This window comes from Drosophila miranda, chromosome XR (assembly GCF_003369915.1).
Source record: "Drosophila miranda strain MSH22 chromosome XR, D.miranda_PacBio2.1, whole genome shotgun sequence".
In the NCBI taxonomy this organism is placed as follows: domain Eukaryota; kingdom Metazoa; phylum Arthropoda; class Insecta; order Diptera; family Drosophilidae; genus Drosophila; species Drosophila miranda.
In genome coordinates, this window is record NC_046674.1 from 17,366,158 (window position 1) to 17,383,411 (window position 17,254).

The 17,254-nt window shown below is 42.0% G+C and overlaps 1 protein-coding gene across 1 annotated transcript; it reads left to right on the forward strand.

The window, feature by feature from the left end:
- Positions 1–1,085: 1,085 nt before the first annotated feature.
- On the forward strand, positions 1,086–11,242 carry LOC108150892 (fatty acyl-CoA reductase wat). The gene is made up of 11 exons (XM_033387533.1): positions 1,086–1,153; positions 1,225–1,682; positions 1,844–1,972; positions 3,845–3,964; positions 4,905–5,003; positions 5,569–5,725; positions 6,831–7,020; positions 8,595–8,738; positions 9,213–9,332; positions 10,623–10,886; positions 11,102–11,242. Exons 1-11 carry the CDS (start codon positions 1,129–1,131, stop codon positions 11,211–11,213), a joined length of 1,818 nt encoding a protein of 605 aa, XP_033243424.1. The 5' UTR covers positions 1,086–1,128; the 3' UTR covers positions 11,214–11,242.
- Positions 11,243–17,254: the final 6,012 nt, after the last annotated feature.

Sequence of the window (17,254 nt, forward strand, 5' to 3'; positions counted from 1 at the left end):
CACAGAATTCTTGAGTAAATTATGCCATAATCAAAAGATAAACATCTCCGCTTAGAACCCTTTCAATAATTCACTTAAAAATAGTCCTGACTATCGTAAAAAGTTTCCTTTGTGTCTCTATTGATTTCCCTTTTAAATTCTTTAAATTTCTATGCCCCTTGCCCACTATTATGGCCAACCAAACAAAGGCCAGACGCTGCATATTGCCAACAACGAATATATGAAAGGCAACAACAGCAACAGCCACAACTATGTCACGCAATGAGGTGTGTGTGTGTGTGTGTGTGTGTGTGTATCTGTGTGTGTGCCTGCTGCTTGTGGCTCATTTTTCGCTGACAATCAAACAACATATGCTGTGCCACGAGAGGCAGCAGCAGGCGGCAGTGGCACGCGATGTACAAGAACCAACTGCGACTCACACGAAGGAGGGGATAGGGATGGGGATGGGAGAGTGGGAGGGTGGGAGTCACGCACTACTCCCACCCACCCACAGTTGCACCCTCACAGATACACCCATGCACATACAGTCACACCTCTGGTTAGAAGGACACGATGGTCAGGCGACACGGCTGCACGGCTGCACGGCGGCACAGTGTGTCCTCCTGTTGATAATTGAATAATTAACATTGTTTAAAATGTCCCCTGAACGAAAGGGACAGCGGGCCGAAAAGGGAAAGCCATATAGCGTGAGGTTTTGGCCCCAGACATATCCGCTGGTCGGGCCAGGTCATCGGGTCAAATGCAACCACAATGTCAGCCCACAAACACATTTAAAAATGGAACAAATGTCCCTCCAGTCGGAAGGGCAGGCGGTAGGGGGGTAGGAAGGTAGGGAGGATATAGCATATAGAATAATTGGGTTAGACCATGAGACCATGAGACCATGAGACCCTGAGACCGGGTGGTGGGATCTATCTGCTCTTGTGGCGGTGGCAAGGGGGCAGGGGGGGACTCTCTGTGTGTCATATAATTGGACATATGCGGTGGGAAAATCTTTCATGATATATGACTGTCGTTTATTGATTAAAAGGGGAAAATCCCCGTGCGAGGTTTATTTTTGAAAAGTTTTCAATGTGTTTCTTACCCTTGAAGTGAACGGATCATCAGGAGTCACAGAACCAAAACGAAATGAACGAAACGAATCCTAGTAAAAGTGGGGCGATACCTTAACAATCCAATCACCAATCGCCACTGCAATACTCTTGAATCCTTTCTCGCTTTTAGCCATCCGCAAGGCCTTCTCCTCCACCAGCTCTTCGAGACGCAGCAGCAGCAGCAACAGCAGCAGCAATGAGGGGCCTTCTGTCCACGAGGAACATCAGTCAGAGGAGCTGGGAGAGGCCCATCAGCCAGAGGAAGAGCAGGACCATCAGTCAGAGGAAGAGCCACTCTTCGAGGAGGCAGCCGCACAAGCCTCGAGCACCAGGACAAACAGTGCAGGAGATGATGGTCCCTTCACTGGTGCTGCTGCTGCTGGTGGCACTGGCAGTGGCAGTGGCACACCCGTTACGGATTTCTATAGAGGCGCCACCGTACTCATTACGGGCGGTACGGGTTTCGTTGGCAAAGTGTTAACAGAGAAATTGCTCCGTTCGTTTGGATTGCGTAAAATTTACATGCTGATACGCAGCAAGGACAACATGAGCGTGCAGGAGCGTTTGCAGGGATTTTTCAATGAATCGGTAAGTGTCATCCTCACAGGATGCGGGAGACTGCCAGCCACGTCAGCTCTGGCAGGGATGTGGGAGGGGGGTAGAGCAAGGACAATGCAACGATGTCGATGTGCCACTCACCCATCGTCTCTTCTTCTCTCGCTCTCTCTCGCTTTCTGCTGCTGCTACAGATATTCAATAGAATGCGCGAGGAGTCACCGCATTTGTTGGCGAAGGTGCATCCGATACGCGCTGATTACAGTGCCATCGACCTGGACATTGATGCCGCCGACCGAGCAATGCTCTCGTCTGAGGTCCAGGTAAGAGTAACATTCTCCTTCTCATCCGCATCCTCATCCTCATCCTGTGCCCCTGCCGCCATATCCTCCTATTTCTCCATTGCTCCTTCATTTCTCTCCATTTCTACGGTTGTTGGCAATTCAATCAATGGACTTTTTGTGTGGAGCAACTTTTTCATGGGCTTTTGTTGTGTTTGCCTATCTGGATGGGTCCCCCGATTCCTGTCCTGGCACTCACTCGCTCTCTCTCTACGCCCCCCTCTCCCACTCTCTCTCTCTCTCTCTCTCTGGTTTGTGCATTACGTATACGTAAAACGTTGCATGCCAAAGGCAGGCGCAATGTTTACGACAACAGCAGGCAGGCAGCCAGTCAGTTTATTTCTTTCGTTTCCCTCCTTTTCAATACCCAGCATTGCGTCGGGTATATGTGTTTTGAGTAGTACCCATCAGAAACAACAGGCGAAGATTTGGGGATCTCAGAGGGCTAGAGATCTCTGATGAAAATAACAAAAAATAGGCGGAGAGTTTCGTAAATATCTCCATAGAGGTAAATGCCGAAAGCCATCAGGATTGTTGCAGATTTTGGGTTTCACATTTGGTGGAGATACAGTCGAACTTCCATATAGTGAATCACAAGGGGAGTTCGTTATAAAGATGTTCGACTGATGTATCTTTAGATAAATTAGCTACCGATATGCCGACAGATCATAGATCTTGGCATTCGTCAGACAACCTACAATGGAAACCCCACCGGTATAGGGCTTACAGATACATTTAATGGTATAATTACAAATATTTTCCACATAAAAACCAAATAATTCTTTAACAAAAATCAAAGCATAGATCAGTTAGATGATGGATTATCAGATAGAAAGATACTTCTTTACGCTTGGATCGATCTGCATAACATGGTATCTTTCGGTCGATATATCGCTTATAGCCTGGCTCCTTGGGTTTTGCTTTTGTTGTTTCGTTGATCACAAGGGGAACACGATATATTTGTATACATATACATACATACATAGTATATACATATACATATATATATATATATTGTACTTTTCAACAAAAATTGAAAACCCGCCGCCACGTAAAACTGTGAAAATGTGTAGAGAAGAGGAGTAGCGCTGATGCTGCTGCTCCTGCTGCTCCTCCAGGACCTACTCCTGCTGTTCGGTTATAAAACACAATATATAAATAAATGAAAATTCCTGTGCATGCTTCAAGTGCTTGGCATGCGCGCTGGCCATTGTCCTGCCCTGTCCTGTCCTGTCCAGTCCTGGCCTGTCCTGACGGCCGGGCGCATCCGCATCCGTTGGTCGTCGCTTTTATTTTTTGTTCCTCTATTTTTCGCTTTTCTTTTCTCTGTACTGTACTTTTTTTTATTTTTTTTTGTATATTTGTGAAAACATTTTGCATACAAGTCACTCAGGACGAGGCACAGGACGGGGACGAGGCCTGGTAGGGTCTGGTCTGGTCTGGTCTGCTTAGACCGACGCTTGCACTGTTTTAAAACTAAAATTGCTTTGTTGTCGATGTTCGATGCACGCGTCGCACTGCAGTTCCCATCCCGACAGCAGGCGCTCCTTCTGTTTCCCCCACTCTGCATCCGCATCCGCATCTGCATCTGGTGGATGTTGAGTGTTGCTGACTTTGAGGTTATCACAAAACGCAGGCCCCAACACATTCCTCGGCACAGCCAGAAATGGCCCCCCCCCCCTGTTTGGTGCCTGCTTTGTATGCACATCACTTGTGCATTTTGCATGAGCATTTTCTTTTGTTCTTTTGCTTTCCACACCGAATTTTCTTTCAATTTTTAATATGCATTACAATTTCTGGGTCTTCTGGTTTACCTATCCATCTCTCCCCCTCTCTCTCTCTCTCCCTCTCTAGATTGTATTCAATGTTGTGGCATCGGTGAAATTCAATGAAAAGCTAAGCGATGCCATTGATATAAATGTCTTGGGCACCAAGAAAATACTCGATTTGGCCATGGAAATGAAGCAGTTGAAGGTAAGGCAACAATTACGATGTAACAATTACATAATTGCTATCAAAGAGGTACAAGATTGTCAGTATTTTTAGAGAAATTATGGAGCAGAGAGTTTTTGCATATAATTCCAATAGATCTTTGGTCTAAAAAGGTATTAAAAATGTATAAATTAGGGTATATTTGTATTGGTCATAGGGTATTGGTAAATGCAAGTGATTAAAGAATCCTTAAGATATCAGAAAACATCGGTATTATGTGGAAATTAAGGAAAAAATTAAATAATTATATGAAAAAATTAAATAAATCTGTCAATTGATTTATTATAATTTTTGGTTATTATGTTATACGTATATATTATTTATTTAATACTTATTTATTATTTATTATTATTATTATTATTATTTATTATTATTATTATTCATTATTATTATTTATTATTTTTTATTATTATTTTTTATTATTATTTATTATTATTATATATTATTTGTATATAGCCTTATAAGTCCTATACCTCTAGAGAAATGATATATAAATGTGATATTTGAGATGATAAAAGATAGAAAGGGAACTTTTATAAATATTTGCGAGGATTCTATCAAGTTCTACGCTCCTTCAAGCTTCCCACCAGACTGCCATCCCTTGCATATATGTAAATAAACAAAAAAAAAAAGATATACAAATTTAAACAATATTCGCATTCCAGAAACCAAAATCTGTAATTCCCAATAAAGAAATTTGTATATGAATTTTAATATTTACTGACGTTTCTCTCTCCCTCTCTCGCTCTCTTTCTTTCCCGTTTCCCGTTTTTAAACTGTTTCGTTGTTGGATATTTTACGGGGATTCGCGGGCAAACAATTTCCAACACAATTCAATCAACATTCGGACATGCATTCGTTCGATTCCTGTCCTTCTTCCACCATCATTTACGGTTACGCCTACGCCTCTGGGTCCACACAGTCGTTTGTCCACATTTCGACACTGTACTGCAACTGCAATCGCAAATTTATCAACGAACAAGTGTACGAGAACGAAATTGGCTACGAAAAAATCATACAGGTACGTAATGCTACCCATACAAATATATGTCTGACGAAAATACCACAAAAACTTATGCAAATTGGCCACAACGAAGTTTGGATACCCTACGTGGAAGTTTCAAGATTTTATTATGGGGTTGTTTGGGGTAGAAGAACACCCTATGGAGAGTCCTAAGGCAGATATTTGTTTAATTTGGATCGGGAATCTATTATATTCGTCTACTTTTGATGAGTACAATAGTTCTTTATTCAAAAATTAGCAAAATATGCCATAAATGCTATAATTTCTTCACAAAATTCAACGATTTGTTGTGTGTTTATAATTCCATGGAGATATATATTATTTTTCTACCTTATGTGATTCTCTCAAATAAACTTAAACACTTTCATGGTGTCAAAAAAATTATTCGTTTACGGTTTTTGCTTAAAATTACTCCAGAAATGGAACCAATTTTTTGTTACCTCTGCAAAGGGTATTGCCACCACTTGTTCATTCATAGGATATCATTTTTTTTCAGATATTCGATATGAGAGTTATTTAAATTGAAAAATATATAACGCTTCTCTCTGGGGCTTTTTTGCAGATCTATCGCACCTTTGATGATGAAACGCTAGAGAAGATGCGCCACTGCCTAATTGGCCAAATGCCCAACACCTATACAATGACCAAAAAGTGTGCAGAGAATCTGGTGAATCATCGGGCACTCCACATGCCGGCGGGCATCTTTCGACCGCCCATAGGTGAGTGGGTGAGTGGGTGGGCGGGCGGTGGGCTTTGGGGGGAGGACTGCTTGTCTGGTATATTTATTGCGGTTTCAGACTTGACTTAACAAACTAATTGTCAGATAATTAGCACAAATACCCCTAGGGCATGTGCAGGAGTGTGCAAACACACACACACACACACCACAAGGAAGTAGGAGGAAGTCCTGTTGCCAGGAGATACTCTAGGGTCCCCCCCCCCCCCCACCCTCTCTCTCACTCTCCTTTCACAAAAAAGGAATATTTAAAATTTTGTGAAAAATGCCCAACAGCATTGTCTTCGTTTGGGAGTTTCGATGCACAGAGAGAGAGAGGTGGGAGGGGGAGGGAGGGTTTGGGATTTACCAGATAAATGCATGTGGAAAAAGTTTTTCTATCCTGAAACGCAACGTAACGTAACGAACGAAACGTAAGAGCGGGTAGAGGAGGAAGATGTCTGCCGATGCTCTCGAGGAACAAAGCACAAACAAATTTTCATTTATTTTAACACACAAAAATGCCAAAGCATCCTCCAGCAGCAGGAGCAGGAGCAGCAGGAGCAGCAGCCAGTATCCTAAGCTGCCTCCTGTGCCCAGTGGAAACGAGGAAAGGCAATGGGAAAAAATGTGCAAAATATGGCAACAATTGATGGAAGATTGTATGCTCTAACCATAAATGGAAATGGAACATTTACCTCTCCAAATGATGATTAATTTAACACATAAAAATCTCTAGAATCAATAGATTCCTTCGACTATGCTGCCAGTCTTGTATACCCTCACCAAAGTAGTGGAAAACTTGCATTTGGGAGTCGGGCATATCAGTTAGCAAATGGCAAATGGAGGAAAGGAAAGTTCTGTAAAAAAAAAAAAAAATAGTACGAAGCGGGCATGCAAGAGGGAGTGGCCATGGAGAATGGTTAAAAGGACTCTAGCCATACCGGTTCGAAACCATTATCGCTTTGACGTTGGCTAAAATCAACAACCAAAGTCCGGACTGCAACTCCGATTCCGATTCGGACCCCTTTCCACCCTCCCTACCGCCCTCCCTTCCTGCCGTTCCATTCCTTCGAACAAAGCAGCCATTAATTCTTATTTATTTGCAGTAATGTCAACGTACAAGGATCCATTTCCCGGCTGGACTGATAATTTGTACGGGCCATCAGGTTTATGCACTTGGTCTGCCCGGGGACTCGTCCGTTGCATTTACGGTACGGCCAAATGCAAGGCGAACATGGTGCCCGCCGATTATGTGGTGAATGCCATGATAGCAACCGCCTGGGATATAGCCAGAAGGTTAGTGCCACACACACACACACCAACACCCACACCCTGCCATAGACGGTGCTGCACGTAGAGCGGAAGCGGTGCCAAAGGATGTGTAAAAAGAGTTGTAAAAGAGTTCCCACCCGTAAGCTGATAGCATTCGGATGTTTGCGCAAAGCAAGTAAAAAAAGAAAAGAAAAAAGTAAACAGAAAACAGAAAAGAAGGTGAAAAATTCGTAAATACCAAAGGCAGTGAAATTAAGGCGGGATAAGCCTTTGGGCAACAGATACATTGGGAAAGTATTCGGCGAGAGAAAGCGTGGTATCGCGATGAAGATTGGAAGCGCCAGTTCTTAAGCGGAGGATACGAGTCTATGAACTTGTTCTTTAAGCCAGAGATATCTCGAATGGCATCATAGTTGTTCTTTGAAAGTAGTGCTGTTTTTTGACATTAGACAGTTAAAAGTTGGGTAAAAGTTCCCATAGAACTAGTTCTTTATCTATATTAAGCAACAGATCTGTCCAGATCAGATTTATCCCTTTAAAATCCACATTTGAGCCACAAAAACTATATTTAAACCAGTCGGAATTGCTTTCTGTAGAGGTGCACGTGCCGCAACATCAAGATACCCGGAATTCAGTTTGTCTTAATCTATATCTATAAAAGTATCTTCAAGTTCCATTTATAAATGTAATTGTAATAGAACTACTTGCCTTTTTGGCGGATCAATAGCATCTGGTAGGTGGAACTAGTTCAATTTTGTTAAAGCTAATTCAATTAATTCAGAATACTCAAGTACTTTCACTACCAAACATTGAACTCATTTCCAGTACGATCTTGTTCAATTAAACTTTTACTACTAAACACTACTAATATTTGAACTACTGGCCATATTGAAAGTTTAACTAGTTTTAATACTGATAGTTGAACTAGTTCTACTACTGAAAGCTGAACTAGTTCAATTAGTTCACTTGATGGCGCTTATAGCAAAAGAATTTTTCGAAAGCTTTGATATTTTCGCTTATGGTTCAGTTTATGAAGTGGTTCATCTACTATATGTTGAACTGGTTCCACAACTGAAAGTTGAACTAGTTATAATACTGAAATTTGAACTAGTTCAATTAGAATTAGTTCAAAAAAGAATTTCTTGAAAGCTTTGATATTCTCACCTAATGGTTCGTTTTTATGACTTTTTTTTTGGACTAGTTTCACTCCAAAAAATTGAACCAGTTCTACTACTGAAATTTGATCTAGTTCAATTCTTGAAAGCTTTGACATTTCGCTAATGGTTCAATTTATGAACTAGTTCATCTACTATAAGTTGAACTGGTTCCACAACTAAAAGTTGAACTAGTTCTACTCGTGAAAGTAGTATAATTAGTTCAGTGGATGGCATTTTTGGCAAATTAATTTCTTGAAAGCTTTGAGCTAATGGTTCAGTTTATGAACTAGTTCTTCTGCTTCAAACAAATTGATACTTTCCACGATTTTAGCTCCTTTAATTACTTATTTCCCCATCAAATCAGTAGAAAACCAGCACTTTTCCTTTATAGAAGTGGTTCCTTTTAAAGTGGTTCCATAATCTCGTTCGCTTTCTTCGCAGATTCAAGATAAGTGCCACCGAAACGGACTCCAAGTCAGAGCTACCCGTCTACAACTACGTATCCGACGTGAACAACATTACCTGGGGCGAGTACATGCGACTGTCGCGCAATGGCTTTCACGAGCCCTTCGACAAGGCGCTTTGGTGAGGATACAGATACAGATACAGACACAGACACAGACACACAGAAAACGAAAAACCCTCTGCTCTAAAAACATTCCAACATTTATAAATGAAATATTCTTTATTGGATTTCTCCCACAAAAAACAAACGAAACGAAACGAAACACGAACGATGGCCGCATTGTATGGCATGTCTAATCCAATGCTTAAATATTGTTGGATTTTTGGCCGAATGGAATATTTATCTGGCCCCACCCTGCCGCTAATGCCTTGAAACAACCAAAACGGAAACGAAACACCGAAACCCCGAACAAACCTTTCGAAAAAAACCTGCGATTTAAACAATGTTGAACTCCCCACTGTTTTCGGGTGCGAACGAACTAAAACCAAATCGAACTGAAATGCCAAACGGTCGGAGAATCCTCTACCACATGCACATATCCTGCCCGGGCGTATACGAACGATATCCTTCGATCGACCGCATTATTGTCACAGGTGCTTCTCGTACGTTATAATACCATCGAAGCCTCTGCATTGTGCAATTGCATTTTTCTTGCACAATATCCCAGCTTATATTTTAGATTTAATTGCCATGGTCACCGGACAAAAGCGCATGTAAGTACACGCCCCGCCCAGCCACCACAAACCCACAACCCAGCAGCGTCCGTTCCAGCTGGTCTCCACATCCACAGGGATGGACCTATCCCATTCCATTCCATTCCATTCCAGCCCCTGCCTCACAGCCACATCGTCCTCTTGTTGCTCTTGCACGCCCACATATATTGAGAATATGTTCTCCAAGGTGGCAGTCATTGCCCATGTTTCCCTCTTGTTGCACGGATGTCTCTCTCCCCATCTCCCTGTTCCTGTCCTTCCCCCCTCTTCTCTGTGCTGGTTTTGGGTGTTTTGCTACATTGAATGGATTTTAAATGGAACATGGAAAGGCAATTGAATGGCTGGGGCTGGTTAGGGTATACCTTACGGTAGATAGGGACTATGATATGGGGTTTGTTAGTGGATAGGGTGCTGGAGGTGCTAGAGGGCTTCATAATTGGAAAGATCTTATCCATAAAATATCACTTTAAATAATATTTTGTAGGTATAGACTTCATTCAATATATCTGCAATATTCTTTCGGCACATGCGCATCTCAGACATTACGATTCCATTCAACGATCAATATTCCAAGATGTGTCTTCAACGATCTCCCTTCTTTGATTTTTTTTCAATTACCTTTCCTCAATGTTCTTTTTTCTTTTACCACCAATGATCTTTTTTGAATCGGGGAATCAAGAATAATAGATCAATATAATTTTGTATTGAAAGGTATAAAAGCATGCCTTAAGATTCCATAGAAATAGTGCCCCATCAATAAGAAGTGCCCCCAAAGAATAATTCAAATTAAGAGTCAATAAGTGCTTAAAAATTACAAATAAAATAATTTGAAATTTCATTATTTTATGGAATATTTTCATATAAAATAAATACCACAAAATTAAACGCTTAACATTTGTTGGCACCCCCTTCATGTTTATTCTTAAATCTCCGAAAGTGTACCTGCACTTCGTTCTTTACGTTTTTCCACCTTTTCGAGTTCTTCCACCTTTGCAAGCTCCTTATGTCCTGCAAGCGTCCGACAACAAAACGTATACGTAATATTTAACAAATTGCAATTAGAGCGCATTAGCCTGAGCATTTTCTCCATTTATTTATGTAGCTGCAGAGAACCAGAAACAGAGAGCCAGAGCCAGTGCCAGAACCAGTGGCAGAGCCAGTGCCAATGCCAGAGCTCCTTCGTGAACTCTTGGGTCAACCAATTAGCAAATGTATTGACAGCAATTTCTACCATCTCTCAATCTCATCCCGTTGCATGTCTTTGTCTCTCTCTCTCTCTCTCTTTCGTAGCTATGTTAAGGCATATAGGAAAATCTCTCGCATCATCGATATGATGGCCTGGTTCGGTCTGAAGGAGTGGAAGTTCTCGCATCGGAATATTGACGAATTGAACGAGCTGTTGCCGAGAGGCGAGCGCACGGTGCTGCAGTTCAACATTGCCACGATTAATTGGAGCGAATATTTTCGCTCGTACCTCAGTGGCATCAGGCGCTACTTCTTTAAGGATAACGCTAACGATAATAAATTACAGCAGCGCAAAACTATTTATCGCAGGTGAGTCGCACGACTCCTCTTTGCTCTGAGAGAGAGAGAGGGAGAAAGAGGGAGGCGGTTCGGTTGGGTCCACTAAGTAGTTTTTAATTACACTTTTGTTTACGGCCTTTTTTGCATGCTCCTGCCTGCTGCTGCTGCTGCTGCTCCTCGTCCACCTCCCCGTCCTCATGCTGCTGCTTCTCCTCTTACAATTGGGACTCTTCACCTGCTCCTAGGATGCTCTTCCTGCACACGCTGCTGAAGACAACATTTGGCCTTTCATTAATTATGTGCATGCTCAAGATTTATCTCAGGATTTTCAAAATTATGCCAAAGATTGCACTTTGAGCAACTCGCGTTTCATTATAAATTATAATCAAACGATCCCAGCAGTTGTTTGCTGCTTGGCTCTTAATAAAATCATTTCTTAAAGCATCTCTTGACTTTTTCTCGGGCATCGCTCATACGCCGTGTGGTACTCCATTTACGGAGTGCCACAAAACTTTTGACAACTTTTTTTTTCTTCTCTGTCATAATTTTTTCGTTGACAGACGTTTTAGGGTGGCAGGGAGGGGGTCCCCCCCCTCCCCCCCTACTGCTGCTCAGGTAAGTAAATGTAACCTTCCCTGAACTTTCTTTCTGAGGGGAGAGGAGGGATGGGCTAGGGGGGGACTTCCTACATATATTTTGTTGTCACGCTGAGGTCTCGTGAAATATGATGCAATTTCTGGTGCGATAAAGTTGCAAGGACGCCACGATCTGGAAGCGCATCAAAATGTGAGCTCTAGTATGTGTTGACTTTGAGTGCGGGGAGTGCGGGGTGTGCGGGGAGGGTAGAGGGCACCAAAGTTTGTGGATACTCTACCCAAGGATTACTGGAGAGTTGAGGCACAAATGAGCATTAAGAATTGAGTATTTTTAAAGGAACTAGTTCATTCCGTACCAAGTTCTTCAGGCTTTATTTGCATTTAAATATTGTATTCATTTACATAAAACCGATTAAACCAAAAATCAACCAACTGTCACGTTTTTGTCGAGGCACAATTTCGGAATTTTTTAGTTTTTTGGAAGAATTTTAGTCGATTTCGAGTCAGAGCGTTATCATAGTATATCATTGCCCTGCCTCGGGCTCTGTTTGGGCTGAAAACCAGGTGTTCAAAGAGCCCAATCTTCAACTGGTTTTGTTCATTCCGTCTATAATAATGATCCGATCGCAACCAAATTTTTTATGGTTATTTTTTATGATTCTGCGCTTAGGGATTTCTAAGATCTTCAAGATCTAAGATCTATCGATCACTGATTAGCAAAAAAAAAAAAGTAAACCCTTTTTCTGACACCTCTGATGAGTTTTCCTAGTTATAAGGGGTCCATTGGAGGAGCTTCTTTGGCCTTATTATAATTATTCTTGATTTTCCAGCCATTATTGGTGTATCTTCGTTGTAAATTCCACGATCTGCTATGGCCTAGACCTTGAGGTAGGGCATTCCAGCACCCACTCAAGCAACGTGGTCCCGAAAACGCATTTCTCAAGTAGCTTCAACGCGCGAGAAAGAAAGAAGGAAAGAAAGAAGAAATATGGCCCAAGAAGTGAGCGTAAACAACATGACAAATACAAACACACACACACACACACACACACACACACACTCTCTCGCTCTCCCTCTCTCTCTTGCACTTACATACGTAAGTGGATATATAACGTATAACGGTATACATATATAATTTTAGTTAAAAGTTTTATTTCTCGCATATTTCATATTCTTGTGCGTTGGGAAAACTTTTTTCCACCTCTCGAGTATTTCCTTGTTTCATATTTCATCCCAAGGCAAAAAAAAAGGGACAGCAAAGGGACGTGTGGGCAGAAAGAGATAGCAAGAAAGCTGGCCAAAGAGAGTGAAAGAGAGGGCGCGGCGTCGTGCATTCATTATTGTGTAATATTTTTACATTATTTTATTATAAATCAACAAAATGCACTCAACGCCGTCGCGGCACACACACACACACACACACTGACAGAAAAAGTTGCATCTACTCTGTGGCAGTGGCAGCAACGAAAGGCAGCGTGGCAGTGGCAACTTCTGCTGCTGACAGCAGAAACACATTAAACGTCATAAAATGCACAACGCAGCGAAAAGTGAAGGGAACGCAGCAGCCTGCAGCCTGCAGGGCCCCTCTCCCCCCTCCCCCTCCCCGCCCACTACTTGGCCTTTATAATTTATTTTTGCTTGAATTAATGCGGAATACTTTTTACCACTTGGCTGCACAGTTTTGGCTACCGCGCTACCTGATAGCGCACTGTGGGTCGTCGCCGGGGCAGGGGGCAGGGGGCAGGGGGCACGCTGTTTCCCTTCTGATAAGGTAAGTACCTTCTTGCTGGAGTACAAATCGAACCCGGGAATCGTCTCACATTTGGCTATCCGGTGGTTTCAGGGCCATTTCCTTGGAGCGTTTTTTGCTTATTTCCCCCATGAATTTCCCTCATATTTCCCCAAGCTTTTGACAGCTTTTGTTGCATAATTAGTCTGGTCATGGCAGCAGCTCCGACATGGAAGGATATGATGCCAACAACTGGACTCTGTGCGGGGGAAATGTGCAACATCATCAGCTGTCAAATGCCAGATGCAACATATTTATGCATGCCTCAGCGGAGAGCTGGGGCAAGTGCACGCGAGTGGCGATAATCAAGTCATCAGGCAAGACAGCCACAGCCACAGCCACATCCACATCCTTCTATTTTCCTGAACATCCTCTCATCAAGGAATGACCGCTCGCTCATGTGGCATCAAAGCCGGGGCAATGCGGCGTATGAGCAATATTCAAGAAGCAACAGGACACGCCCTGCTTTTGCACCCAAAGATCTGTTCATTTAAAGACTCCAACATTTGCCCTAAACGTGGCACGTGTCATGCGGCAGCGCCTCTCGTTTCGGCCGGAGATCCGGGCGTAGACAACTTGTGGCTTGCTTCCATATCGTATAGAATAGATAGGATTTACCTTAAACTATATCTTTGCTCGAAAGAATCCGAATTTGAAAAAGATATTTTTATTTTTCAGGAATACTCCACAGAAATGTACAACCTACAGTAATATCTAGAGTAATCCTTACTTTTCCAGCAATATATTTTATTCTGGCAGGAATACCCTTAATATGTATGTATACCCTATAAAGATGGCTTCCAAAAAGGCAACCAGAAATGTATATTTTTGCATGTAAATTTGGTTCGTATAGATTTTTAATTTAAAATCAACCTATCCGGATGGACAGCAGGCGGTTAAACAGGAAAAGCAGGTAAGCCCAAGCACCTGTGTCCAAGGGATCCACCAGCAGGTAAAATGGATCCCAGAAAGGCCATTAGTCGTTCGTCTGCTAGCCCCCGCCTAATGTCCTCTTGTCAAAGTCCACACTCAGCAGGCAGGAGGCACCAGACACCAGGCAGTGGCCAGACAGGAGGCAGGCATGTGGCTCAGGGACAGTCTGTGCATTGCAAAACGTAGCAAGCAATAAAGAAGATTTGTGTCGCCGTCCGCATTTTGTGGATACATTTTTGGGCCATCCCATCCCTTTGTACCGCATTCGTTTTTGCCTTTTTCTTGCAAATTTTGCAGAAAATCTCGGCCAGGAGAGTAGAAGTCAAGTTTGGTTTTGGGCTAATGACCACAGAATGGCTGCTGCTTGCAGTCAGTCGTCAGTCAGGACAGGACAGGGCACGGCAGGGCAGGGCAGGCGTGTAGGGACAGGCACAGAATGGTCTTTGTTGAGGGTCAATATGGAATAGCCTCTGGACTTCAGGTGATGACAAGGTCTCCTCTGACTCTCTCCTTCGGACTGCAAAATCGAATGAAATGAATGATGGCTTGAATCCAAAATCATATTAGACAAGAAAACAAAACCAGGTGCGGATCAACAGGGATCCTTCCGATAGCCTGGAACCTATGAGCTGGGACGAAGCGGAAAGGGTTCTAGGAAGAAAGATTAACTTCTATTTAGGTTCGAAAAATTCGAAAATATTTTTTTATACCGAAAATTCCCATAAAATAAAGATTTTAAACACCTGCATTTTTTTAATGCTATTGAACATATGACAATATCGATTAAATATTATATTTTCATCGATGTGGGGTTATTTTTTGTATATTATTTTGTTGAATAATGAAATTTTAAAGATAGGACCAATGGAAAGTCTTGTTGTTCCATATTAAATCGAATATTTTCGATAACATTTCCAATAAAAATTTTACATAAAATTTTAGAAATTTTTGTTCGATATAAATTTGAAAAAAAAACAGTTTTGAAAATATCATCGATATAAATTCCGATTGGTTTTAAAGAAAATATTATCTGTACATTTCCAATACTCGTTAATTATTATATATTCATCGATATAGGGATACATTTTGAATATTATTCTGTTGAATGATGAAATTTTATAGATCAAAACAATGGAAAGTCTTGTTTTTCGATATTAAATCGATAGCTTTTGATAACAATTTGCAATCAATTATCAGATATATTTTCGATCTAAATTTGATAGAATACAAATTTTAAAAATATGCTCTATAAAAATTCCAATTGATTATAAAGAAAATATCGATACATTTCTAATACGCGATTAAATATTATATTTTCCTCTATATTGGGATACTATTTTGTTGAGTAATGACATTTTATGGTTAGAACCAATGGAAAGTCATTTTTTTCGATATTAAAACGATTACTTTCGATAACTATTCCAATACAAATTTCAGATAGTAATTTTAATATAAATTTAGAAAAATAAAATAATAAAAAGGTTAAAAGTATTCCCGGCTACAGCTTCGATTGATTTTAAAGAAATTATTATCGATTAATTTCTAATACTCTAAGTTAATCACAGATATTCTCCCACAAAAACTGTCTTAAAGATGTTGATCCTGTCTCCCAGTATTCAGGGCCTTATCTATAATTTCCAGGCCCTTAAGAGGCACCTCTCTGGCACACTTGAGCCGAATAAAAGTGAAACTTTTAAGTGCAATTTCCAAGGATCGAGGGGCTTTTCCCCAAAGAACTGCTGCGCGAAATGGGAAAACCTCACAAACGAAGGGAACAATTGAGGAAAACGGCGATGGAGAATGGAGCAATCATCGTGTAACTGAAATTAAATCAATCATTGACTTTAATCATCTGGCGGCAATGAAATGAAATTCCTCTCTTTCTCATTTCAATTAACATTCTGCAACATGTGGCAGGGCTTACAGCGGCAGGGCAGTGCATTTCCCTCAAACATTTATCGATTCCGGCCAGAGCGGACGCCCCATTAAATTTCGCTGGACGGCAACTTTCAACAGTTGCTCCCCAAAGATTACCGCAAATGCACAATGGGAAAAATAATCATAATTGCATATAAAATGTTAATGGGCAATGGACCACGAGACGCCCCCGACAAATGTTTGGGCCAGTTGGCAGACTTTCCCTCTGGAAAACCGACCGCCGCCCCCCCCCCCCCCCACCCGGAAAAAAATGGAAAACTTTTTAATACACCAAAGGACACATTTGGGCTTCTATTTCCCCCCCTGGCCCCACGCTCCACCTCCTCTCGGCACTCACGATGTGTGCGCCGCAAAATGCAAAAACAATTACGGCAAAACTTTGTTGCCTGGAAAAACAAGAGCTGGGGGGTGGAGGGAGCCCCCACCCAAATGTGGGAAATTTTGTGCCCCAAAACTTTGTGATGTTTTCTTTTTTGCTTCGCTGGGCCGTTGCTTGTTGCTTTTTATTGGTTATTTGTTGGCATCTCTGCGCTTTTCCTTTTTCCGTTTTTCCTTTCATGTTTTCATTGCCTCAAAAACAGTAGGCAGCGCTGGGCGGGGCAGGGCAGGGGACAGAGGGGGCTAGATGGGGCAGCAACACTTAAATTTACATAATTTCCGCTCCAAGACTCCAAAATGTGGAGTCTGCCCTGTGAAAGCTTTTTGGCGAGGATCAGCTGCTGCTGCTCCTCCTGGTCAGAGGTCCTCCTCCTGGCGGCCGTGTAAACTTTTTCTCCCATGATTTTTTCTGTTTTCCATTTTTTTTTTTGTTTTGTGGAAAAGCGCGGAAATGTTGGCAATATTTTAACGCTTCTATTTTAGTTAAATTTTCTCCCGTGCGCTATTTTTTTTTTGTCGGGTTTTCTCCTTGTTTTTGCGGTAAGCCAACGCGCAGCCGACTTTTTGGCCTTTGGCAAGTGCCTGGGGGGAGCGGGGGCGGGGACGGTGGCAAGTGGCCGTACACCAAGGGAAAACTTTATAGACGCTTAGCAATTATGGCCAGTGGCCAGTGGGGAGTCCTTCGAGTGCTATGCGTATGATAAACTCTCTCTCTCTCTCTCTCTCGCTCTCTGTGTGAAAAGGGAAAGGTTGAAGGCTCCATC

Bases quoted from the DNA above. Each gene is read 5' to 3' on its own strand.
- LOC108150892 (XM_033387533.1), top strand. From the start codon at position 1,129: ATGAACGAAACGAATCCTAGTAAAA. The intron at 5,004-5,568 runs GTACGTAATGCT...GCTTTTTTGCAG, and splicing joins GCTACGAAAAAATCATACAG to ATCTATCGCACCTTTGATGA. The intron at 8,739-9,212 runs GTGAGGATACAG...TTATTGTCACAG, and splicing joins CCCTTCGACAAGGCGCTTTG to GTGCTTCTCGTACGTTATAA.